At 44.0% G+C, this 27,859-nt stretch overlaps 1 protein-coding gene across 1 annotated transcript; it reads right to left on the bottom strand.

The window, feature by feature from the left end:
- On the bottom strand, positions 1–27,859 carry LOC121280385 (CBY1-interacting BAR domain-containing protein 2-like). The gene is made up of 9 exons (XM_041192333.1): positions 27,784–27,859; positions 23,207–23,441; positions 20,888–20,956; positions 16,703–16,804; positions 13,613–13,618; positions 9,129–9,233; positions 8,118–8,231; positions 3,163–3,261; positions 1–229 (listed from the first exon to the last, which is right to left on the bottom strand). Exons 1-9 carry the CDS (start codon positions 27,801–27,803, stop codon positions 95–97), a joined length of 885 nt encoding a protein of 294 aa, XP_041048267.1. The 5' UTR covers positions 27,804–27,859; the 3' UTR covers positions 1–94.

Genomic DNA, 27,859 nt, shown 5'->3' with positions numbered 1-27,859 from the left:
TTGGATTGGCCTAGATTCTACTTTAATCATTTCGCATCCAAAAGCATTTTGAAAATAATATTGCTAAGTGGGCACTGCTTTCCTTCAGTATTGCTCATTTTCTAATTTTCGCATATTGATTGTAATCATCATCACTGAGATCCTGCAACTCTTCAACTTCATCTTCTTGCTCCTCATCCTCTGACTCTTCGTCCTGAAAATGAGCACGAAGAGCTCTTGGAGTCCGGAGCTGCAAGGACATTAGGGGTTTGATTATGGAAGTAAATCACAGAGAGTATCCCCATGAAAAAGTGGACATTAGTTTTGTGGTTTAAGCACAACTGCCTTAAAATTACATTTGTGCAAGTATTGACATTCAAAACATGAATGTCTTCATTTAAAATGGTATGGCGTGTTATTTTAAACATTTAAAAATAAATGATTTGAATTCTATATGCAGGCTTTATTCTGATACCCACTCAAGAGCCAAAGAATTTGGTAGGTGCCCAACTGATTCCTTGTAACTGAAGTATTGGAATCACATGCAGAGAGATCAGTGTATAGGAAGGTGCCACTAAATGTGCTTGTAAATGATGCCGATTTGTTTCTATATTGACCAGATTTCACAATCAGTGGCGAAGTGATGGCACCCCACAAAGACCTAGCAATCTCCAAGGCAAGGATTTCCCCTTTTTGATGCCAGCTTGAACCTGGAACCAAGTCAAGGTAATTGCCAGGCATCCAACAACAGTGATGTCATCAAGCAGCCAATCATATTGAAGTATTCTCATAGACAGCAAAACAGGAAGTGAAATGCACTGAATTTTTCACTTTGAATTTAACATTTTAGAAAGGCCAAAAGAACTGATTTGGACACACCATGGGATTAAGGTAAAAACATAAATATTATAAAAACACATTTTTAAATTTTAAAATGTGAATTTTTTTATCATCGGAAAAACTTAAAACCCCAAAAATGTAAAGTAAGTTTTCCAGAGTTGGTGAGGTTGTTCAGTAGTAACTGTGAACTTAATGTACCATTAAAAATTCAATTCACCTCATTCACCAATGTGTACCTTCTTCAAGGATCTTTACAGTGATACTAACATTTTGACAAGTTCTTGTCAGTTCAGTGATTTCTATTTGAATGCAGTTTGGGTGGGGGGGGGAATGGCATTGAACAGTACACCTTCTGACGAAACATTGATTCACTGACAACAACTTCTGAATTTCCATGTTTAACTGTACATGTGCTAACTCCAGGAGTTGCTTCCAGATTCAGAGGAGTAATTATGGCAAATGCTGACAGTTTTACCATCTCTTTACTATCTCACAATCTGAGCCATTATCTAAGCTATTCTATCTGTTTTTTTTCCCCTTTATTCATTTAAGGGATGTGGGGCATTACTGGCTAAGCCAGCATTTACTGCCCATCCCTAATTGCCCTTATTCAGAGGACATTTAAAAGTCAACCACATGTAGGCCAGACCAGGTAAGGACAGCAGGTTTCTTTCCCTAAAGGGCATTAGTGAACCAGGTGAGTTTTTACCACAATCGACAATGGTTTCATGGTCATCATTAGTCTTTTAGTTCCAGATTTTTATTGAATTCAAATTCCACCATCTGTCATGGTGGGATTCAAACCCAGGCCCCCAGAGCATTACCCTGGGTCTCTGGATTATCAGTCCAATGAGAATACCACCTCACCACCACCTGCCCTTAATCTTTGAATCTCGAAATTCTGTTCATCTGAAACAAATTATATGAAAAACAAATGTTGAGAATTTGTGTGGAAAATGCTGACAGAATTGGGTCTATGTTTATTCAAAGGAAATGCAGATCTGAGAGCGCTCTGTCTCTGAGAGTGGGGGAATCACTCATTTGAACTTTAACATTTGACCGCTTTTGATGCATCTGACTCTTAAAGGTAATTGCAGCTTCTCTGGGGAAGGTTTTTATCATGAAACTATAGGTCTGGGAAAATTGTGAATGAGTTCTTTAGTCAGAAGGTTGAGCACATTGAACACAAGTAACATTCACGCCACACAAGTGCCAGGCAATGACCATATCCAACAAAAGAGAATCTAACCATCTCCCCTTGACATTCAATGGCACTACCATCACTAAATCCCCCACTATCAACATCCTGGGTGTTACTATTGACCAGAAACTGAACTGGACTAGCCATATAAATGCTATGGCTCCAAGAGCTGGCTGGGAATTCCATGGAGAGTAACTCACGCCCTAATCCCCAGAGCCTGTCCACTATCTAACAAGGCACAAGTCAGGAATGTGATGGAATATTCCCCACTTGCCTGGATGAGTGCAGCTCCACCAACACTCAAGAAACTTGACACCATCCAAGACAAAGCAGCTAGCTTGATCGGCACCCCATCCACAAACATTCACTCCCTCCACCACTGATGCACAGCAGCAGCAGTGTGTACCATCTACATGATACACTGCAAAAACTCACCAAGGCTCCTTCGACAGCACCTTCCAAACCTGCGACCTCTACCACCTAGAAGGAAAGGGCAGCAGATGCATGGGAGCACCACCACTTGCAAGTTCCCCTGCAATCCAATCACTATCCTGACTTGAAACTATATGGCTGTTCCTTCACTGTTGCTGGGCCAAAATCCTTAAAGTCCCTTCCCAATAGTAGTGTGGGTGTACCTACACCAGATGAACTGGAGTGGTTCAAGGAGACGGCTCACCACCAACTTCTCAAGGGCAATTAGAGATGGACAATAAATGCTGGCCTAGCCAGTGACGCCCATATCCTGTGAAAGAATGTTCAAATCCCAAAGAACTGGTGCAAACTCAATGGGTCAAATCCTTCTGCGCTGTTCAATTCTACAATTCTATGATTAACACGTGATCTCTTGGGTTAATTTTGATTGCCTGAGGGGACAAGAGAGAGATTTTCCAGAGTAATTTTTACCTTATTGCTGCTGGACCTTTATCTCTCTCTTCTTGCCTCTCCCAGGAGTTCACCTGGCTGTGGAAGGAAGAGAATGACAGGCTTGATGGGCCAGCTGGTCCTTTCTTGCCCGTCACTTTTGAATGTTCATATGATTTTCATCCATTTTGTGCTGCGTTACACTTGCCTGCCCTAATGACATTCCACTGCCAGTTGGTTAACTAGGAAGAAAAGGTTGAAATGTTCCAAAGATGTACTACCTGACTGCCTGGGGAAGGTTGTAAGCTTGAGCTGCTTTGGGACTGAGATGGTCGCGCGTCATTTTCAAATTCACTGATGGAGATCTTTGACCTAAAAGCCTGTGGGAAACAAAAATTTCACATACAGCAAGTTAAACAAAGATTTGAAAATTACAAGGGGCTTTGCAGAAGACTGTGGAATGGCTCAGAGGGGCCTCTGTTTGTTCCTATGGTGAGCCGTTCTTCTACTTGTTCCCACCTGCTGGATTGAAGTGTCTTTGCAAATGGGGAGGGGAAGAAAAAGTTTACCCAACCCGCATATTTGGTCTGTCCTTTTGGGCAACTAGAGGACAGTGCTGACCATACTTTCAGAAAGGTTGAGTGGAATGGAACAGCTGAAAGCAGATGTGTAGGAGTTAATGTTAGGGGTAAGGAAACATGAGGGTGAAGGTTTCCCAGCTATGAATGTGCATTCCTGGAATTTTGTGGCTCTCAAGTAGCCTGAACTCCTGTCCTCCTATGCTTGCAATGGAGCTGCTTCATGGAACATGCTCAACTGTGATGCTACCAGAGTGACCTTGCAGGGAGGGGTGATTTTAATTAATGATCTGGGTCTGGGTATTGGGATGCAATTTATAAATTTGCAGAATATACTATTTGCAGTTCGATCTTAATGTGTTGGGAAACTGAGTTCATATGTTTAATTTGGACAGGTGCATTGTTATGTACGTGGGTTTAGTGAATGTTCGACATTTAGGGGAAAGCATTAAAGAAGGTGAAGAGAAGTAGCTATCAGGGTGCTCTAGTGCATAGATCTCTAAAGGTTCATGAGCAATGCTGTGAAGCGATAGAGTAAATTGAGTAAAACAAAAACAGAATTACCTGGAAAAACTCAGCAGGTCTGGCAGCATCGGCAGAGAAGAAAAGAGTTGACGTTTCGAGTCCTCATGACCCTTCGACAGAACTTGAGTGAGTCCAAGAAAGGGGTGAAATATAAGCTGGTTTAAGGTGTGCTGGGGGGCGGGGGGTTTGGGTGGGGGGAGAGAGAGAGAAGTGGAGGGGGTTGGTGTGGTTGTAGGGACAAACAAGCAGTAATAGAAGCAGATCATCAAAAGATGTCACAAACAACAGAACAAAAGAACACAGGTGTTAAAGTTGGTGATATTATCTAATTGTTCTTTTGTTCTGTTGTTTGTGACATCTTTTGATGATCTGCTTCTATTACTGCTTGTTTGTCCCTACAACCACACCAACCCCCTCCACTTCTCTCTCTGCCCCCACCCAAACCACCCTCTTCCCCCCCCCCCCACCCCCAACTTAAACCAGCTTATATTTCACCCCTTTTTTGGACTCACTCAAGTTCTGTCGAAGGGTCATGAGGACTCGAAACGTCAACTCTTTTCTTCTCCGCCAATGCTGCCAGACCTGCTGAGTTTTTCCAGGTAATTCTGTTTTTGTTTTGGATTTCTAGCATCCGCAGTTTTTTTGTTTTTATCTCAGAGTAAATTGAGTGTTGGGATACACTCATAAGAAAATTTGTTATAAGACTAGGCATAAAATTTTGTCCTTGTACAAGATCTTGATCAAGCCTCACTTGGTATATCATGTCCAGTTTAGACACCTCACATTGGGTTATATTAAGACTTTGGAAAAGGTGAGGGGAGGGCCATTAAACTAATTCCCAATACAAAGCATCTTGGTCATCAAGATAGGCTAAAACAGTTGGGCCTCTACACTTTAGAGGAGTGTGGATGTAGGGGTATTCTGATTGTGGTTTATAAGATGATGAAGGAAATAGCTTGTGCTGATAAAATGCACTATTCAAATACATTCTGGGTGAGTCTCCCAAATTTTACTTTGGTTCCAGGTCAAGCAATATCATGATTTTAAAATTCTTCTCATCTTTGTTTTCAAGTTCCTGCATGGCCTTACCTGTCCCTATCCCTGCAATCTCCTCCTGTCCCACACCCTGCCAGATATCTGCATTTCTCTAATTCCGGCCTCTTGTGCATCCCCGATTTTAATTGTTCCACCATTGGTGGCCACACCTTCAGTTGCCCAGGCCTTGAGCTCTGGAGTGCCCTCCCTAGACCTATCTGTCCTTCCATCTCACTTTTCTCCTTTAAGACACTCATGAAAACCTACCTCTTTGACCGAGCTTTTAGTCATCTGACCTACTGGGCGGAATCATCCCAGATTTGCACTAAGTGCAGTAGCAGGCAGGTACAATGATGTCGGCTGTAACAGCGGCTTCTCATGTCATTATTATCCCAAACCCAATGCATTCATAATGCATTCCTGGGAAAGGCACCATTTCCATGGTGGGTGGGCTCCGATTTGCCCGCCAAGCCATCACCTCACCACTTCATCACGTTGGGTGCCACATTTAAAGTACAGCCTCACGTGCTTCTGGCCCAGGACTGCTGCAGGTAAGAGATGGCCCCGAAAGCCAAGAAGACTTCAGCCCCCAGGTTTAGTGACGCATCCCTGGAATGACTTTTGGACACCGTAGAGGCCCGCCATGATGTCCTCTACCCCCGCTCTGGTCGCTGGAGGGGCAGCAACATTACCACTCCGGCTTGGTAGGCAGTGGCAGTGGTGATCAGTGCCAATATTGCACAGAAGAGGTTGGCCATCTAGGGCAGGAAGAGGATGAATGATCTCATCTGTGCTGCCAGGTTAAGGCAACCATCTCATCATTCTAAACTCACACTCAAACCCATCACACACTGCCAGCTCAAGGGGCATCACCACTCACTCTCTCACACATGCCCTCACATCTCCATCTGGCCTCATCTCCTCTGGAGGCCGCCTCCTCAGTCCTCACCATCTTGAGGCCACTTGTACAGATCAGCTTGTGCCCCCACACACACCCTGGGATAACCCTCTTCCTCAGTAAAAACCTCATCCTGCAGACTCTTCCCTTGCCTGAGGCCACTTCTCCCCTATCTAGCCCTGAAGCCATACAAAGCCACCCCCACCTTATGGCTGCCCGTGAGCCCCCCTAAAAGTGATGTGGTGCTGCCTGTGAAGCCTGGTACTGATGACTGAGTGCTGACCAAAGCAAGGTAGGCAAACAAACCTTGAAGTCCAGAGTGAAGTGCAGCCCGCCAGGTGCATGTCACTTATGCGCAGTTGTGAAACATGTCAGCGTGCAATCACGCCGAAGCGGTCGGACGATCTAGCATGGGGGGGGGGATGAGTCTGGCGGGCTAGCCTTATAATGATATGCACATGTATTACAATGAGGGTCCCGATGTCCAATGGTGGGAAATGCAGCCCACCATCAATGGGCTGAGCAGATGATCGCAAACTGGTTCCAAACTCGCTTTTGGCCTCCTTGCCATATTGTCTGTTCGTGCCGCTGAGCACACCCGACGCCAGAGGTCACAGACAATTCTGCACGATATCTCCGTGTGATATTTTGTTTGATAACACTCCTGCGAAACACCTTGGGACATTTTACCATGTTAAAGGTGTTACATAGATATACGTTGTTATAAATAGGAAAAGGAGGACAGGGGTCAGAATTTTAAGTTGTATATGTCAGATTTCGGATGGATGTCAGGGGCTGGTTCTTTTCCTAGAGAATACAGCTTGTGCAGTGGACTCTGATTCCATAAATTTCTTCAAGCGAGAACTGAACCTATTTCTGGCTGAGGCACTTACAAAAGGTAGATGCTGTAAGGAATTCAGGATCAGAGATCTCTTGGACTGGCTGTGATCACCTTAGTGAAGTGGTGGGGAGGGGGTGGGTCAGAGAGGAATTTCCTAGATTATTTCTCCCCAGTTGGCCTTGGGTTTTATTGATTTTTTTCCCCCTTTCCTAGGAGATGACATATCTTTTGGCTGTTGTGGTGTATATTTATTGTGAAGGTGTCACAATTAGGTGGCACAGACTGGAGAGGCCCAGTGATCTTTTTGTTCATCATTATTTATAACAGACGCGTCCCAACGCTGGTTTGTTCAATGTTTTTTGAAATATGTACAGCTTCTTCTGAGTTTATCTTTCTTCATATAACAGAGGAAAGAAAAACCTTGAATGAGAAGCATGCTCACCTAGATTAGATGTTAAATCCTTTCCAATATGATTGTTTTTCCTTTATTCTTTAATGGGATGTGGGCATCACTAACAAGGCCAGCATTTGCTGCCCATCCCTAATTGCCCTTTAATTGAAGAGCTTGCTAGGCCATTTCAGAGGGCAGTTAAGAGTCAACCATATTGTTGTGGGGATCTGCAGTCACATGTGGGCCAGACTAGGTAAGGATGGCATATTTCCTTCCCTGAAGGTCATTAGTGAATCAGATGGGTCTTTATGACAATCGATGATAGTTTCATGATCACCGTTTTTAGTGAGGGAGTTCCTGGGTCAGAATGGAACTCCCTCCTTAACAGCACTGTGGGTGTAACTCCACCACACGGACTGCAGTTGTTCAAGAAGGTGGCGCACCACCACCTTCTCAGGGGCAATTAGGGATGGGCAATAAATGCTGGCCCAGCCAGCAACTCCCACATCCCATGAAAGAGTAAAAAAAGATGACTGAGACTAGCTTTCAATTCCAGATTTATGAACTGGGCCTCTGGATTACTAGTCCAGTGACATTACCACTGCGCCACCATCTCCCCCCATTTTCAAGCTTTACAAGCATTGCTGAGCAATAGGACATCGATTCACACACACAATAAAGTGCTCGCCATAACCAAGCCTTGTGCTGTGAGGAATGTAAGACAAGGTGAAGAGCTGTGCCTCAGTTTCTGTTGTAGATTCCTAACAGCAGGGTTACTAACTGCTTCTTGTCTTGTTTTTGTCTCCTACTCTTTTCAGCCTTGGCAAGACCCTTGTCTATGAGCTTCTGTCTTCCATCTAGCTGTTTTATTTATTTAAAAAAAGACATTTTAAATATCTCAGTCTAGGTTTCTTGTAAATCTGTCTGCTGGATTTTTTTTAACAAGGACTAAACACTTCCATTCATACCGCCAGATCCTTCGCTTCATCAAAGTTGTTCAGGTGTTGGAAGGCATTCGTGTACATCTCAAGGGCTTTGGCATGGAATATCATTTCGACTGTCACAAAATTTGAGAAAATGGCCTATGAATAAAAAAAAGAAAATGATTTGAGGTTTGCAAAGGGAATCATCATACAGTGACCAGGTGCAGTTTTGGATCACTCCTTCAGTTTACTCCGGTACCATCACAAGACTGATGTTCTGATGCTGGACTGGGCTCCCTTTGAGAATTGCAACAGTTTGCAATGCTTTTACAGAGAAACGTACATGCAGAGCCAAGGTCAATAAAACACGATAGCACTGAGACTGAAAAGAGAGAAGTTAATTTAGGAAGTGGTGCATTGGTGCCACTAAGCTTTAGGTTTTAAAGACTTAAATATCCTAGAATGAGTGGGCGACTGAGGTTTTCCGTTTCAGGTCCTCAGAAGGATTGAGTTAATTTATTCTTCCATGGGATGTGGGTGTCACTGGCAAGGCCAGTATTTCCAGTATTTGTTGCCCATCCTTAATTGCCCTTGAACTGAATGCCTTACTAGGCTATTTCAGAGGGGCAGTTAAGAGTCAACCACATTGCTGCAGGTCTGGAGTCACATATAGGCCAGACCAGAACAGCAGACTTCCTACCCTAAAGGGCATTATTGAACCAGATGGGTTTTTAGAACAATTAACAAAACCATTACCAAGACTCATTTTCAATTCCAGATTTTTTTTTTAATTAATTGATTTTTAAAAATTCTACCAGCTACTGTGGGGGGATTTGAACTGATGCCCCCTGAGGATTAGCCTAGGCCTCTGAATTTACTAACCCTAGTGTTCTGAATTTACTAACCCATTACCACAACACTACTATCTCCCCAAGTTCAAGGTGTAGCCTGTAGAAGTCTTTGCAGCTAAGAATAGTGAGGCAAGGAATGGCCTGAAAAAAAGCAGGAAATTGAGACTTAATTTATGAATAAAGAAATCAACTCCAATCTTCATACCTTAATGTCCTGCAGTTTTTGCTGCTGAAATTTGTAAATGATCTCCTCCAGCTGATGTGTGGTGTGATTGACATCAACTGAAGCCTTCTGCACACTAGCTTCAGCCTAAGGAAGGAAGTCAACACTCACATTCAGACAGACATGTTAATTTGGAGGTAACAAATGAACCGTGTACAGATTCAGTTTCGTATGAAAGGTACACTGCACCCCAATGGGGTGACATGCAAAAAGAAGTACAGGTTTCACTGAGATTAAGTAGGCTAGCCACTGCGTTTCTTAAAAGCACCACAAAAGATCCAATCTCGTTGCATTGTTTTAAAGTAATCATGTTTCTGGAGTACAATCTCTTTTATATTTGAGTCTGTTTTGTGTAGAAACTAGGTCATGTACAGCCTTTGAAACTATTTCCAATAAAATGCAGCATCAAACAGAAAGGTTCAAACAGAATGAACATCAGGTCTGATAAGGGGATAAGGCAGGGGAGTGGGACTAGGTGGAATGCTCTTTCAGAGAGTCAGTACAGATGCAATGGGCCAGATGGCCTCCTTCTGCACTGTAAAGATATTGTGATACTGCGGGCAATGTTACTAACTCTTGGTTAATGGTCACAAGCACAACTTATGTCTTGCTCAAAAGTCATGTTCAAGAAAGATGCACCATGGAGTGATAGGACAAAGGCCTACACTCCTGCTTTCAGGTCAGCCATGATCTAACTGAATGTAACTCAAAGGGCTGAATGGCCTACTCTTGTTCTAATCTTCTTAAGTCACTAATGCCAGAGTTCTGTTGTAACTTCTGAAAAAACCAATCACAATTCATGTAACATGTTGTGTTTGGTGACAATCGAATAGTCAAGTGATGGGCATCAGAGATGAGGCAAAAGAGGCGCATGGAGCAGTGCTTTAAACACTAGACCTGGGACCTGTGGTTGAATTCCGCTGGGAAGAATGAGGTGAAATTTTCCCTTGTTTAATGGCTTTAAGGCATTACTGGGTCCAAATCCTGGAACTCGTTGCTTAATAGCACTTTGCCACATGGACAGCAGTGGTTCAACAAGAAGGCAGATCATTACCTTTTCAAGGGGAACCAAGGATGAACAATAAATGCTGGCCTTGTTAGTGTTGGCCATATCCCCAGAGTAATTGTTTTTTAATAATTCCATGTCACGTCAACTTAAGCCTTTTTAATCCAGTTCTCCATAAACATGGGATCATAATACAAAACTGTTCCGAATTCAACGTTAGCTGCCATTAGTCTAAGCACTGATTCACCTTATTCAGGGAAGATTCCAGAATGGATGTTGTGAGAAAATGGATAAACTGCAGGGTACTGATGCAACCTGAGTAATCAGATACACTGTACAAGCTTCGACTGCAGAATCCAAATTCTAGTCACAGAGTCACAGAATATGGGCAGAATTTTTGAGTCAATTTGGAGGAGAAATTTAATCATGTTATCGTGCAATATTTTGAGTTTTTAATTTTGTTTTAAACCCTTACTTTGGACATTAAGAAAGTTTTTCAAACAGTTTCAAGAACCCAACTGCCAAATTGTGCAATTGCAGGAAGACATATTCACACTGTAAAATAGGAACTAATGTGTGTTGCCCAGGATAACACTTCCAACATTGAGAAAGCCCATCAGAGCATCCCTTACAGGGATAACTGATACTGCAGGCACTTATAATAGATCTTCAAAGAAATGCAAACCCCATGAACCAAGTTTAATATATATAGCGTCCCAGCCAAAATTCATTCTTAAAAGCAAATGATCTGGTCATTGTCATATTGCTGTTGGTGGCCTTGCTGTGCGCAAATTGGCTGTAGCTTTTTATACATTACAACAGTAGCTATTGTTCAAGACTATAGTTCAAAACTTCACTGGCTGTAAAGCCCTTTGGGATGTCTTGAGTTTGTCAAAGGTGATGTATAAATACAAATATGTTCTTCCTTTTTCTTTGTTTTCGTATTAGTTTAGAAGTCTTGCATGTAGGCAACAATTCCTTTAATTATTGCACTGATTCCCCGGAACACTTTCCCTGCAGACTCTTCTTACTGACCATGAGCAACACCATGTGAGATCTGCTAGTGTGTGTGCATGTACAAATTAAAATGGACTGCAGCAGCGTAAAATTGATGAAGGTGATGCATCTGACATTTACTACTGCCAAAGCAGACTGCAGCAATTAGTCAGAAAATGTGTATATTATTTGCTGATCTTTCAATTTGTTAAAGGAAAAATCCAGGAACACATGAAATAGGAGCAGGAGTAGACCATGCTAAATCTGCTCCACCATTTAATACGATCATGGCTGATCTTGGGCTTCAATTCCATTTCCCCTCCTGCTCTACATATCCCTTAATTCCCTGAGAGAATGTCTGTCTATCCCAGCCTTAAATATATTCAATGATGGAGCATCCACAACCCTCTGGGGTAGAGATTTCCAAAGGTTCACAATCCTTTGATGAAGTAAGTTCTCCTCATCTCAGTCCTTAATGATTGGCCCCATGTCTTAGATTCCCCAACCTGTGGGAACAATCTCTCAGAGTCTACCCTATTAATTTCCTTCAGAATCTTGTATGATTCAATGAGGTTGCCTCTCATTCTTATAAATTCCACAGAATATAGGCCCAATTTATTCAGTCTCTCACAATAGGGCAGCCACTTCATTCCCAGAGACCCAATTTAGTGAACCTTCGCTGTACCATCTCCAAAGTAAGTAGATCCTTCCTTAAATGTGGAGACCAAAACTGTGTACAGTATTCCAGGTGTGGTCTCATCAAAGCCCTGTACAATGGTAGCAAGACTTCTTTATTCATGCACTCCAATTCCCTTGCAATAAAGTCCAACATGCCATTAGCCTTCAGAATTGCTTGCTGTACCTCCATGCTAAACTTCTGAGTTCTTTGCACACCCAAGTCTCTCTTAACATCAACATTTACAAGTTTCACACCTTCCAAAAAATATTTTGCATTTCTATTCTTACAACAAAAGTAACAATGTTGCATTTCCAGAAATTGCTGTGTGTCATGTTGGCAAATGTTAAGCGCTGGAGAGAGGGTACATTTTCACATTTCCGTTAGCAAGGGAATTGTAGTGCTGCTTAATATGTGGTCATTCAATCAGAGTTATTGATAATGGTCCTTGGAATATTCCTGCACCAGTTTCATATTATCACAAAACTTACTATTTGCAGTACAATAAAGTATACATATAAAATATGTACCGTCCCCATAATCACCGTCTGTAGCCTGACTTCAGCTGATTTCTATCAATCAACAACATTGTATTGCAAGTCAGACACTGTGCTGAATCAGTCAGTAGCTTTCCTAGACTGAATTTTCTGAAATCTGACACCTGGATGAATTCGTGTCTCAACCCTGCACCTGACCTGCATTGTTCTTGTGATGATATTTTAAATTTAAATGGTCTAATTGGCCAGGAGGTGAGCTTGGTACCCAATTAGAGGCACTGAGCGCCTCCAGGAGGTGGGAGCTGCCTGTCTGGTGCCAGTGGCATAGGCTGGTGGCAGCCATGTTAGAGGCTGCCGCTGTCTTGCCAATTTGAGCAGACAGTTCTCAGCAGGCCGGGAGATTGAGCGAGGTTGGCAGTGCACTTGCACGACAAGGTAAGGACCTGCACTCATGTTGGCACTAGTTGACCCCATAGATTCCTCTTAAAACTGTGTCCAAAGAAATGTATTTGTGCCCCGTCAGCTGTGCACTGACATGCATGAGACTATTCGGGATCACCGGAAGAAGTTTTGAAAATTTTATTCCGTTCCAGACAGGCTCCTTAACCAATTCCTTAAAGAACTAAAAAAGCCATTAATCGGAGGCAGGTGTCTTCCCAACTCACTTCCCATTGCTGACCTATTGAAAATTTGGAACTGTTCCAAAGGCATCAGGTTTCCAACTTAGTCTCTGGGACGGTGATTTTCAAACCCTACCCACACCCCTTCCCAACCACATGGCCCTTTGAAAATCTGGGCTCCAGCCTCAGTGGTCACATCCTTCACGTGTGAGACTAGGGAGCCAAAATTGGCTGATATTCCACCTTGGAATCATATTTCACTCTACAACCATTTTAAAAAATGCTTTTTTCTTGCTAGATGTTCACAGGGCAGATAAGACGAGCGGGATTCCTGCCTCCTATTGCAGAATCGTTACACCTTCCCTAGCTGAAGTCAGCCAACTCAATACAGACCAGGGGTCAAACCTGGGCATACCCAACCTGCACAGGGCAATACACATTGGGCAGTTGTTTGTTGGCTCGTCAATCAGGGGAATTATAACATGTGATCTTTAATCATTACTGCACCTCTTATGTACAGCCACCTGTTCACATTCGTTGAAACAATCCATTTAGGGCTAAAAGCATCCTGAACTATATTATAAACAGCACCAGTCAATCTATAGAACATTTTCGTTTTCAAACTGATTGGAAGTTCTTGAGATTCAGATACAGTTTTAAAAGCCACGTACCAGTGACTGGAAAAATCAGTTAAGGAAAATGTCCTGAATGACTAGGTAACTATTTCTAATTTCACTTAAATTCCTTGAAGGATGGCATGAATTTTACAGCACCCCTTCTGGTGTATTTGAAGACAGGGGTGGGGGAGGGCAGGGGAGGGGCACATAAATAAGGTGGTTGGCCAGCCCGCGCCTTCATGCCCATCCCCGATCCATCTCCCATATTACAGGGAGCTTGTCAGACCTTAGGTCTATTAAGGCCCTTAAGTGGACAATTAACTGCCATTTAAGGGGCTCATTCCTTCTCTGCTGTAATTTTCCAGCCTGCGATGGAAGGTGAAAGGAAGTCGAACAGCACAGCAGCTTTGACAGTGCAGGCTGCGATCGGGCAAGGAAGTGGGGTACCTTACTTTGGGAGAATCCCTTGTGCCCAGCTGGGGCACCAGACCCTGATGTTCGTACTCCACCTCCCCCCCCCCCAATCCATTTATGCCCCCCTCCTTGACTTTTCTAACACCACCACCCTGCCCCCAGTCCCCTCCCCCTCCTCGCTGGGGTCTCATAGCCATGCCTGCCCAAAACCTTATCCATCTTCACTTCAATCTGATTGGCCAGCAGCTCTCTAGTCCCAGCCATGGTCACTACTTTCTTCTGGTGCTGCTGGGTCTACAAAGCTGCTGGCCTTTCAGATTGGCTGGCACATCTCCAGGGCAAGAGAGGTGGAACACCCACTCTTAACTAATTAAGGCTGCCCCCAGCATCATATCACTGCGGGCAGCCAAGTTTCAGGTCGGCCAGGTGCCAACCGGCTTCTAGGTCAGGGAGGGCAACACTGTCCCTTTATAAAATCCACCTCAATATATCCAAAACTCTCATACATATGCACAATATAGAATGCTTTATTTGGGTATACAATGTAATCCATATCTACTCACTGTTCTTTTATAGTGTGTGATCAGAAAGAGATATAAAAAAAATGTACCTCAAGAGATATGAAAATTTAAAATGATACTGGATCTGATTACTAAAATAAAAGCAAAATATTGCAGATGCTGGAAATCTGAAATAAAAACAGAAAATGCTGGAAAAACTCAGTAGGTCTGACAGCTTCTGTGGAGAGAGAAACAGAATTAAAATTTCGAGTCCATACGACTCTTCAGAGCTAAAGAGAAGTAGAAATATATGGATTTTATACTGTTTAAGAGGAGGTGGAGCAGGTGGAGCAAAATAGAAGGACAGGGATAGGTGGGAGCTCAGGAGTGATTGACAAAGATGTCATGGGTACAAGACAAAGGGAGCAGCAATGATAGTGTTAGTGACTGAGGAAGGTGCTAACAGTGGCAGAAAGGTCAGATAGCAGAATGTGTTAATAGCAGAACACGGGTCAGCGCTCTGTTAAAGAAAAACATGAGAACAAGTTTCAGACTGGCCCTGTGGGGTTAGGGAGTTTGGAAAAAAAATATCAAAATGGAGGACAGAGTTCATGGTCTGAAATCATTGAACCCAATGTAAAGTCCGGAAGATTGTAGGGCACCTAATCGGAAGATAAGGTGCTGTTCCTCCACTTTGCGTTGAGCTTCACTGGAACATTGTCGCATGCCAAGACAGAAATGTGGACATGACAGCAAGATGGTGAGTTGAAATACAAGCATCAGGAAGGTCGAGGTTATGCTTATGGACTGAGCGAGGATGTTCCGCAAAGTGCTGGCCTAGTCTCCGCGATGGAGAGGGGGCTGCATTAAGAGCAGCGAATACAGCAGACTAAATTGAAAGAGGTGCAGGTGAATCATTGCTTCACCTGGAAGGAGTGTTTGGGGCCTTGGGTGGTGTGGAGGGAGGAGGTAAAGGGGCAGATGTTACACCTCCTGCGATTGCATGGGAAGGTGCCGTGGAAAGGGTATGAGGTGTTGCGGGTGATAGAGAAGTAGAAGAGAAGCACCGTCGCATCTGTTCCAATGATTTTACCTTCTAAAACAGTGCATCTGACATGTCTTTCTTTTTCCTGAGCCGAGGACAGGGTGCTTAACTGTGTCCAACCCATCGCCCACACCCCTGCCTCCGAGTCTGACCCATCTCCCCCACCCCTGCCTCCGAGTCTGACCCATCTCCCCCACCCCTGCCTCTGTGTCTGACCCATCTCCCCCACCCCTGCCTCCGAGTCTGACCCATCTCCCCCACCCCTGCCTCCGAGTCTGACCCATCTCCCCCACCCCTGCCTCCGAGTCTGACCCATCTCCCCCACCCCTGCCTCTGAGTCAGACCCATCTCCTGCACCCCTGCCTCCGAGTCTGACCCATCTCCCCCACCCCTGCCTCTGAGTCTGACCCATCTCCTGCACCCTTGCCCTCGCTCCCAGAATCATGATACAGCTCCCCTTGCCCTCACTTTTCATCCCAGCAGCCTCCGCATTAAAAGGATCATCCTCCACCATTTCTGCCAACTCCAGCATGATGTCTCGGCCAAACACGTCTTCCCCTCATCCCTCCTGCCAGCATTCTGCAGGGACCATACCCTCTGTGGCACCCTGGTTCACTCCTCTAACACCCCCAACACCCTCTTTTTCCCAAAGCCCTCCCCACACAGGGCCAGTCTGTAACTCGTTCTTATGCTTTGCTTTCACAGAGCACTGACCCTTGTTCTGCTATTAACGCTTTCTGCTATCCGACCTTTATGCCACTATTAGCACCCGCCTTAGTCTTTAACACTATCATTACTACTCCCGTTGTCTTGTGTCCGTGATAAGTTTGTCAAATCTCTCCTGAGCTCCCACCTATCCCTGACCGTCTATTTTGCTCCAGCTGCTCCACCCCCTCTTAAACAGTATAAAACCCATCACATTTCAACCTTTCTTCAGCTCTGAAGAAGTCATACAGACTTGAAGCATTAACTCTGTTTTTCTCTCTCCACAGCTGCTTCCAGACCTGCTGAGTTTTCCCAACATTTTCTGTTCTTATTTATTTCTGATTACATTTGGGATGGGAGGATTAACTCAGAGTTGAGGCAACCTTTTCTAAGTTATGTGTCTGTTGTTTTTTTTAAAAGTTGCATAAATGAAGTCAATTTTATCTTTAAACTCTCTACCCAGCCTTTCAGAAAGGATACAATCCCTTGCCTGTCTGAAGGGTTCTTCTGTTTCAACTTTTGCAGGTTTTCCAGTTCTTTCATTTCACGATTTCTGACGCTGTTAAATTTTTTGATGTCTGTCTGATTTAATACAGAAAGAGAATCAGAACTAATTATGCTGCTTCCTGATATGTGTGAGCCACATATTCTAGGAAGTTAATGTACATTTTATTGTGACAGGAATTTAATTCAGTTGTATAAATTAATAGTCGCTTGATAGTACAGAACCTGGATATTGCTGAAAAGAGAGACATGTTGCTGAAACTTTTCATCTTGCACTCGTCAGGACAAATGCAAGAATGCCAAATTTCAAACGTTCATGATAATTTATACTACAGGAGAAAAAAGTGCTGATTGGTTGGCAAATTGACTCTGATTGGTTGAGGCATTGCCATGGAGAAAGCAATGGGGAACTATAGGGTATTAGCCCAGCAGTTGGCCCGGGGAGCGCGACAAGTAAACCCTGGCGAGTTCACTTGTGGGCTCCTGGGGAGGGGGTTGGGCCTCCTGCATTCAAAAGCACTCAGTTCCTGATTGAGGGACCTGACATCAGGACGATGGGTGCCCCCGAAAGTCACCTCCCTGCCCTTGCTGCCAACCCCCTGCCCCACAGAACCCCCCTGTAAAACCTCTTACCATCAGTCACCTGGGTCTCACCTCAATTAGAGCCTTGGGTTGGTGTAGTACCAGCAGTGGCCACCATCTCCCCGGCGGCGGTGCTGAGTCCAGAAGAACTGCTGGCCTCTGATTGGTTGGCAGCTCTTGGCAGGCGGGACTTGCACCCTCAGGGTACTTGGCACAGGGTGGGGGGGGAAGGCCCAACGCAGGCCTTTTAACTGCCTGAGTGGCACAAAATGCAGTGGGCCTTCCCGAAGAGAGGCAACATGGGGCTCTCACCGGCTCTCCAGCTGGCAGCCAAGACCCCGTCAGCTCCACAAGATTCTGTGCTGTGACCCCATGTTCTGGACTCCACAGCAATTCTTCCAGCTTCTACCTTTTCAAGTCCTTTAAGAACATATGTTTGGATGAAATTGCCTCTCATTTTTGTAAATTTGAGGGAATTGAGTCCGATCACTACTTGGAGTTTCATCCCCACCCCACCCTAGCCCCGGTTTGTTTAGCAATTTTACTTAGAGAGCTTTGGGTTATCTTTCAACTTCCAGTTCTGAAGTAAAGATAATCTCCAAAAATGATCAGCCCACTTTTCTCTTTACAGATGGTGTTGACCTGCTCTTCTGTATTTACTTTTGAAATTCAGGATTGACATCCAGTGTTCGCAGTTTACTTTTCCCTTTGTTTTCCATTATCCCCCAAGTCCAGTGTTTTATGCTGTCTCACAGTGTATCCCGCAGCCAGGAGGCTAAATGGTCTGAATCACAGATGTCGCCACATTGTCAGACTACATCAGCACTTGGAGGAGTCAAAAGGATTCCACAGTAATAGTTACCAGTCCTTTTTGGTTAACACGAATAGGCTCTGACAGTGATATTCTAATAATGCTCTGGCTGGCCTCTCATCTTGCAACCTCTGGAAACTCACATTCATCCTAAACCCTGGTGCCAGGATCTTAATTTTCACCAAGTCCCAGTCACATCTTTTCTCACTGATCTACACTGGCACCCAGTCTAGCAATGACTCGATGGACTGAATTTTATATCGAAGACTAAATTCCTGTCACCACGGCCCAAAGCAGGGGATGGGATGGGGTGGGGGGGGGTGGTGGTGGGATCTGACCCTGCTTTAGTGGGCAGCGTATGCAGGTCATATTTTGGCAGCAGCAGACACCTCCCTATTAAAGATGGCAGCCTGCCCATAAAAGCTGCCGGCCCAATCATAGGGCTAGCAGCTCAGCAGCAGGCGGAGCAGCACTACCACAAGCGGCCATTGCTGTGTTGTACATGAAGGATCAATGGCCGGTGCCCTCCAAGAGGTGTAAGTGGAGTTGCGGAAGACAGTGCCTGGCAGGCAAGCCCCGTCGATCATTGGGTGGGGGGTGGGGGGGGGGGGGGGGGGGGGGGGGGGGGCGGGGCAGCGGGTGGCGGGGTGGGGGGGGTGGTGGTGGGTGGCGGGGGTGGTGTGAGGTGGTGTCTCAGTGAGCAGATGCTACAGGGATGGCCATAACCATCGGGGTCCCCTCTGTGGGTCAAAGAATCTGCAAAAAAGGAGGCCCCATTTCCGGTACCAGCCAGCAGGTTGCCTGGTTTCACTGGGCACTCTCCCCACCCAATAGCAAAAAGACCATGGGGACAGGAAGAAACCCTGAAATGGATACTTAAGTGGTTCAATTGTACTCCAGGCAGCGAGCTCATTGGCAATCCTTCCCAGTGCTGGCAAAATGGCATGATGGCAAGCAGATGTTGGGCATGCCACCCAATGCCTTCCCATGCCATTTTGCCAGCCTTCCTGCCTCCCAGCCCATCCTGTTCCCAAAGGGTTAGTAAAATTCTCATTCCTCAAGCCTGTTTTCAAATCCCTGCTTAGCCAGTCCCGTCACTACTTCTGTAACCTCCTCCAGCATTACAACGCTCTGTGGCCTCTGTGTTCCTCTAATTATAGCCTCTGCATCCCCCAGTTTTCTTTAGTCCATCATTGCCAGCCACACCTTCAGCTGCTTGGGTCCTAAATCTGGAATTCCTTCCCTAAACATCTCTGCCTCGCTATTTCTCTTTTCTCCTTTGAGACATTCCTTAAAATTTACCTCTCACCTGTTCTGATATTTCCTTATGTAACTCGGTTACAAATGCTTTCTGGTTTTTCTTAATTTTTTCCTGGGGTGTGGGCGTCGCTGGCTGGGCCAGCATTTAATGCCCATCTCTAATTTCCCTTGAGAAGGTGGTGATGAGCTGCCTTCTTGAACCGCTGCAGTCCACGTGGTGTAGGTACACCCACAGTGCTGTTAGGGAGAGAGTTCCAGGATTTTGACCCAGCGACAGTGAAGGAACGGTGATATACTTCCAAGTCAGGATGGTGAGTTGCTTGGAGGGGAATTTGCAGGTCGTGTTGTTCCCATGTATCGGCTGCCCTTGTCCTTCTAATTTGTAGTGTGTGTTTGGAAGATGCTGCCTAAGGAGCCTTGGTGAGATCCTACAGTGCATTTTGCAGATGGCACTCACTGCTGCCAGTGTTGGTCGGTGTTGGACGGAGTGAATGTTTGTGGAAGGGGTGCCAATCAAGCAGGCTGCGTTGTCCTGAATGGTTTCAATCTTCTTCAGTGTTGTTGGAACTGTGCTTATCCAGGCAAGTGGGGAGTATTCCATCACACTCCTGACTTCTGCCTTTTGGATGGTGGACAGGCTTTGGGGAGTCAGGAGGTGAGTTGCTTGTTGGAGGATTCCCAGCCTTTGACTTGCTCTTGTAGCCACAGTATTTATATGGCTAGTTCAGTTCAGCTTCTGCTCAATGGTAACTACCAGGTTGTTGATAGTGGGGGTTTCAGTGAAGGTAATGCCATTGAATGTCAAGGGATTATGGTTAAATTTTCTCTTGTTGGAGATGGTCATTGCCTGGCACTTGTGTGGCATGAATGCTACTTGCCACTTGTCAGGCCAAGCGTGGATATTGTCCAGGTCTTGCTGCGTTTGGACATGGGCTGCTTCAGTATCTGAGAAATCGTGAATGGTGCTGAACATTGTGCAATCATCAGCGAACATCCCCACTTCTGACCTTATGATGGAAGGAAGGTTATTCGTGAAGCAGCTGAAGATGGTTGAGTCTAGGACACTACTCTGAGGATTTCCTGCAGTGATGTCCTGGAACTGAGGTGATTGACCTCCAACAACCACAACCATCTTCCTTTGTGCTGGGTATGACTCCAACCAGAGGAGAGTTATCTCCCTGATTCCCATTGACTCCAGTTTTTCTAGGGCTCCTTGATGCCACACTCGGTCAAATGCTGCTTTGATGTCAAGGGCAGTCACTCTCACCTCACCTCAGGAGTTCAACTCTTTTGTCCATGTTTGAAACAAGGCAGTAATTAGGTCAGGAGCTGAGCGGATTACGCTCCTCTGAAGTGCCTCAAGATGTTTGTACTACATTGAGGGCGCTATATAAATGAAAGTTGTTGTTTAGGTGAAATTTTTGGTTTGTGGGTAGAAAAGAATTTGACTTTTGATTAATGAGAAGTGTTACTGTGGAAAATTAAATAGGAACAAAGGAACAAAATACCCGTTTGGATTTTGTCAGCGGACCGTATGCCTTTAGTGGTCCAATAACCTTGGCGTCCAGTCTTTCCACCTAAAATGAATCGGGGAAGAAGGCAAAAAAATTATTATTTCAAAGACCAATCTCATGAAGAAATTTTCACAACAAACTTAATTGTGAAGTTATGGCACAGGATTGTGACTTAGCAAAAATAGAAACAACTTTTTGTTGTTTGACTAATTCTTTCACTTGCTAATTAACTTCTACATTGTGATTATCACCTCCTATCGCTTGACCTCCATAGTCTCCCTGAGCATCTCATTTTGCTCGGCATAGGAAGCCTCAACCCAGTGAAAACTGATTATAACTGATGGTCATTGTTACAATTTGCACAGGATTCCTTACAGAAAAATAATCAAGATTTCACCCCCCGCCCCCTTCCTTAGATTTGGAGGCAGGTTATGATAGTGTAATGGTTATGGTATTCAATTAGTAACCCAGAGGTCATCTGTTCAAATCCTGCTATGGTGATTTCATGAGTTGGGGATGGTGAAGTTTATATTAGTGCAGATTGTTCAGAAGAGTTAGTTATGTGTGCCAAATGTATGTTTAATTTTAAGATTTACTTTTGTAAAATGAGCTTGTAGAATGTTTTCATAAGTTTCCTGGAGCAATACATTGTGGAACCAATTTGAATAAAGCTAAATTAGATTTAGTATTGTGTAATGAGACAGGTTAATTAGTAATCTCATAATAAAACATCTATTAAGAAATAGTGATCATAATACCATTGAATTTCATGTTAAGTTTGAAAGTGAGATACTCCAATCACAAACAAGAATTTTGAACTTAAAGCCAATTACATAGATATGGGGGGAGAAGTGGTTAAGGTTGATTGGGTAAGTAGACTAAAACATATGGTGTTAAATGAACAGTGGGAAACATTTAAAGAAATAATTCAAAATATTCAACAAAAATACTTCAGTGAAAGATGAGTGGGTTCAAGTGCCTCCTAGCCTGGAAGTCAAATTGCATCTAGAGATTTCTAAACAAAGCAGCTCATTACTACATTCCAAAGCTGCTAGGCTTTGAATACATCAACATTAGCGAGATCTGATATAAGGAAACTGAAATACAGTCTTCTGACATTGATGATAAATGGACTTCAGTGCTTTGTATCAAAATACTGGTACAACAGGTGAGTTAGTACCTGAAAGATAAAAGAGAGATAGACGTTTTGACTGGAGTCCTTCATCAGAATGTCAGGTCCCAGCTGAATCATTAATGTTTCTCCTTCAGATGCTGAATGACCTCCTGAAATTTTTCAACGTTTCTTCGTCATTTCTAACATTAGTTACTTTTTTTTCTCTTTCTATTTGAATGTGGTGAGCTTAAGTTCTGTTACACTGAATGAGAGGCCGACCTGCTCCCCTCCTATTCACCAAGCTTCCAAATAAGTTTTTTTTTAAAATTTTCCTTCCGAAGGGCGGTATTTATTTCACTTGCTGAGCATCACCTAAGACTGATTCTAATCCTGAAACTATTTCCTGTAATTAATGGCCATGAATGCTTTTCAAACTTGGCAAAACGTGGGCAACTCACTCCTATTTGTGCTTATTTCTGCTCTGGTTAATAATATTTGAAGGTTGGTGGTCTTGGAACTTGGTAAGGACTTTTACTATCACTGTTGCCTCACTGGTGGATGGGTCCTAAATTGGAACACCCAGGGTTGTTCGTATCAGCAACCTGAGATTTATGCAAATTACCTGAAGCATGCATTTAAACTTCATATTGCCTCCAAGAATCTGCCTAATCCACAAAGATGGGAAAAAAAAACTTGAACACTCACTGCATTTAAGCTTGAATATCCTGTACCATGCAGTGGTATGCCAACATTCCCCAACACAGCACATTCCTAAATTCAGCTGAGATGTCAAAGGTAATTTAGATGATGCTGAGTAAGGGCCCAGTATCCCCATTTAACCATTTCCCCAGAATGAAGGTTAAAAGTCACATTAAGCATCTCCTGGGACACTCTTGATTACCGTAAAGTTAGAATTCACAAAGCAACATTGCCAAATACAAGCCTACAAGCAGAGTATCTATAATGTGGTGACTGAAAATGTAATTGCTTTAAAACTGTGACCGTGACTAATAGACAATATACCAAACTGTCAAACTTGCATCGCTGTGATTCCAGTATGCAATTATGTGTGCAAGTGATAAACATTTACTCATATTCATTTTCCTTAGTGAGGAGTCTGTACAGCATGGTACAAAATAAAACACAATATCACAAAATAAATCATCTCTATGAACAGTATTTTCTGTGAACATTACTACCTCTGCCTGACGATAGTCCTGAATTTTAGACAACTCCTCTCCAAAGTCCTTGAGGCATCTTCGCATCTCTGGATTCTCGGTGTTTGCAAAGTCCATAATCTTTTTTATCAGCAGGTCAATCTTGTCTCTCAGTCTGGCATTCTTCCGCGTGTAGGAAGCCAGGAGCATGCAGAACTGGCCAACGTACTTCTCTGCGTTGTTCACTGTCCCTTCCATGATCTTAACCTGAGCATCCCTTTTTTCAAAAGAAAAAAAATCAAAAGATGAAAGCAGGGCATGTGGAGAGCTGCAATTCCAGATAATGTTGCGAGGAATTGAGAAGCAGGAAGCATTAACTAGGGATGAGTGAAACTCTAGAATAGGAACCCAGGCAAATCGGAATTTTGGTAGTGGAATGATGTTGGGCTAGTTCCAAGCTTTTCTGTGCTTAATCCAAGCTAAAAAGACATTGATTTCTTTCTGAAGTTACAGCAGTCATCATCCCTCTTTACTGGTGGAAATTTCAGATTGAGCCAACTCTTCAGTTTCTTGTTAGTTTCCCATTACTCATTCGTTAGCTGTTCAGATGGCCTCTTGAATTCAGTGGATGAGAGGCAACCAAATCTCCAATTACCCAGGACTGGTTTCCACAAATATCGGTACGAGCTCCTTGTATAGCTTTGGCTCTTATTCATTTTTACAAACAAGTTCGCTTTGTCCTGCGCAAAACTGTTATGACAGTTGATTTTTTTCCTTTGCTCTTTGGTGACTTTCAAAGACAGCCTCATATTCTAGTAACATTTTCCACATGTCCACCCCCACATTGAAGCATGACAGGACTTGCTGCTCACAGGCCTCAGAGCTTCGATTTAACTAACTGGATTCACAAGTATCGGACTCGGTGCAACATTATTTTAATCCCACGTGGATCACTGCTGAGGTGACTTTGCTTGGCTTGTACACAGGTGGATGGCTCTTGCTGTTTCCAGGCCGTTTGGGGTGCTTCGTCTGAAGTATGTACATGACCAAGAGGGAAAGGATGGAAGAAAGATAGGTATCAGCAAGAAAAATAGCTGAAGAATAAAAAGGAATTCACACTGATGGAGAAAAACCTGGAGTAAAACAAAAATACAGGGAACGGCTGAGGTTTCTGATGGTGTCCCAGGACCATATCCAAATGGTACCTTATCTCTCCAAAGGAAAATATCCTGGCTATCCAAACAAATCCACCAAGTCCAGGCTAGCTCTTACCTGGTCTCATCTGCACATGCCGGGTTTCACGCTCCTGGGCTAGCAAAATCCCACTTCAGTGGAGACAGCTGATGATTTAAAGCAGCGTGAAACGTGCAATATGTGAACCCTGACCCAACTCCAGCCCGCTCCCGTGAAAATAGGAAATGCAGTGTTCAGCGGGGAGGGGGTGGGGTGGGGTGGAGGGGGGGTCTCATCTGTAAACTCTGCAGTCTGGAAGCCCAAGGGGGGTACCCTGGCTTCCAGATAAGCAACAACTCATTTTTAAAAATCTCATCTTTCTTTTCCAATCCCTCCACGACCTCCCCCCCTCCTTATCTTTGTAATCTCGTCCAGCCCCGCAACCCCCCCCCCCCCACCCCCCCGAGATATCTGTACTCTTTCAATTCCGGCTTCTCGAGCATCCCCAATTTAATTGGTCTGCCATCTTTCTTTCTTTACAAGGGAAGGTCCCTGTTCAATTTGGTAGAAGTTTCTCTCTCTTCTCCTCAAGATCCCGTGGTCATTCCAGTGCTTGATGATATTCTAATCACATCCATTAAGTAACCACCTGCTCTAAACAGCCAATTAGATTGTTCTTTTCGTAAGCAGCAGTTAGTTAAAAATTCAGTTAGGCGTGCTTCTGGATGGTTTCCCTGTCAGGCCTGTGGATAAAAGTACCGCCTGGCATTATAGTGATCCATTCAGGCCAGGCTGAGCCGGGGCCTAGAATGAGTCAGCTCATCATATCGAAGCAACAATTGCTCCAGCTGGCTTTAGTGTTCCCGTGGATGAAGAGGAGAAGTCAGCCAGTGTCCTTGCTCTTGGTCATTGGCCAAGTCACCCCTGTTGGAATGGTGGCGATGAGAGTGAAGTCAGCACCAAGCTCACTGATCTAATGTTGTTCACATCAAGTTGGTTGTGAGCTCAGGTTCCAGTGATGATTGACCCTTTGGTGAGGTATCGTTGGCCTACAGGCATCTATGGAAATGTACTCCAGCATAAATTTGCTGCTTTCATAGAATCTTACACCACAGAAGGAGGCCTTTTGGCGGGTTGTGTCTGTGCTGGCTCTTTGAAAGAATTCTCCAATTAGCCCCACTCCCCTAGCTGCAATTTGTTTGACTTTTCTCAAGTGTATATTCTAGTCCTTTTTTTTAAAAGGTGCTATTGAACTTGCTTCCACCACCCTTTCAGTCAGTGCATTTCATACAAAAGATTACATAGGATATAAAGCCCAGAGACAGGCCATTCAGCCCAACCAGTCCATGCTGGTGTTTATGCCCACTTGAATATAACACACTGCACAAAAAAAAGAGTCTCCTCCATCTCCATCCTGGCTTTTTTTGCCGATAATCCTGACAGAAGAAACAGCTTCCTCCCTGGCTAATCTTGTCAAAACACCTTCAAATGCTTGAAAAATTTAGTCAGTAAAAATGAGATGATGGGGAAGTGTACAAGCTGGATTAAACAGCCACCATATTAATCAAACCCATTGCAGGTTAGCGCTGATCTACCCTGAGCAAAGTAGCTGGCAACTCTTGCAAAAAACTTTGTATCACAGCTAAGTCTGGTTGTGTCCATATTAGTAATGTCCTACGTGGCGTCACTCAGGTGGGGACCTTGGGCACCTCTACAGTTCTTTATCTTGTAAATGTTGGTGTGGTTGAAGCTCTTTGTTAATACACTGAGGAGAGAAAACAGCAGGGAAAGGGTTAACCTGAAAGCTTGGAGCCAGGCCATAATCCCGAGACCAAGGAGCGCAGTTCCAGATAAGTCCTGAATTTCAATTATGGTATACAGGCAGGAGCTCTTTAATAACTATTTCTGTTACAGCTTTGACGAGAAGGAAAGATGCCAGTTCACTCAATATTTTTTTTACATTGCTGGTTCTGGCTTGATGGTGCAATCTACTTATTCAATAATTGTTGCTCAGGCCAGCCAGATTGGTGCTCTCTGAAAGAGATTGTAGTTTGTGTTAATGTGTTTCAGTTTCTGTGTTTTTAGACAGCAACAACTTGCATTTACGTGGCACCTTTAACATAAAATATCCCAAGGCACTTCACAGGAGTGTCATCAAACCGCATTTGACACTGTGACACATAAGGAGGTATCAGGACAGTTGAACAAAAGTTTGGTCAAAAGAGGTAGGTTTTAAGATGCATCTTAAAGGAGGTAGTGAGGTAGAGAGAGAGGACAAAGCTAATGGAAGGAATTTCAGCTGCTTAGGGCTGAGGCAGCTGAAGGCACAATCGCCAATGGTGGAGTGACGAAAATTAGAAATGAACAAGAGGCCAGAATTGGAGGAGCGCAGAGATCTCAGGAGGGTTGTAGGCCCCCCCCCACCCCAGGGCGTGGGGTGGGGTGGGGTGAGGATGGGGTGGGGCGGAGATTATGGAAAACCAGGATGATAATTTTAAAATCAAAATGTTGCCAGATTGGGAGCCAATATAGTTCAGCAATGGGTTTAGGGTGAAGAGGACTTGGTCCAAGTTGGAATATGGGTAACATATGGAAACAGAATGCATGCAGTTAATTGTAAAGCAGGTTATTCAATATCTACGAAGTATTGAGACCATCACCTGTTCATGCCTGTGTTTGGATAACTGCAGTTTTGCTGACTTGAAATCATTTCAGTGGGGATTGAGAAAGAGATCAAAGGGGGAGGAAAGTTGATAAATGAACACAATACAGAATATCCACTAGAATTGGCTAGATTCATTGGGGAATATCAAAATGCCTAACGTTCCCCAAAATCTCTCCCACATGGTGCAAAATGGCTATACCTTCTGAGAGAGGGGAAGAAAACCAAAGACAGTTTAAAAAAAAACGATTTAAAGAATTGGTTACTGCAATCAGCGCTATTGTGACTTCCCAGCACAAACTCTGACTTAAAGTGATACTATGGCAAAGAATGCCTTTTAAGTACAAAAATTATAACACCATGGTGTTTTATTTTTTTCAATTTGTCAGCCAAGTCTTTTATAGATCTCCATTTTGCACATTTAGAAAAATGCGGGGAGAATTTCTAAGCATTAGCCATTGCACAGTAAATAATTAAACCCTAGAATGGACTCAACCTTGGCAAGACGGCTCAACATGGTTGCTGAACTTGACCTTCTTAATATTCCAAACGTGAGAAATCCTGGCTGGCACAGCACTAAAATGGGTCCCCCTGACATGGAGCATTTAAAAATAAATTCTGCTTAAATTGATTAGGTTCGCAGCTGCATTGATACTAGGAGCTGTGTGCTTTGCTGTGTGCATCAATGGCTGACACATTCCCACTCTTTAAATCTCACCCTTTTTCTTCTCACTATTCTAAGGCAACATTTCTGAATGTGGATTTAGAGACACTTTGCCCTTACCTTGATAAAGAAGAATTCATTTCTCCAGAAATGTTCTGAATTTCCTCCCTTATTTAAACAGCAGACAATGCCAGCT

This window comes from Carcharodon carcharias, chromosome 7 (genome assembly GCF_017639515.1).
Source record: "Carcharodon carcharias isolate sCarCar2 chromosome 7, sCarCar2.pri, whole genome shotgun sequence".
Lineage (NCBI taxonomy): Eukaryota > Metazoa > Chordata > Chondrichthyes > Lamniformes > Lamnidae > Carcharodon > Carcharodon carcharias.
The sequence above is the reverse complement of the archived record's forward strand: the minus strand, read 5'-3'. Positions and strand labels throughout refer to the sequence as shown.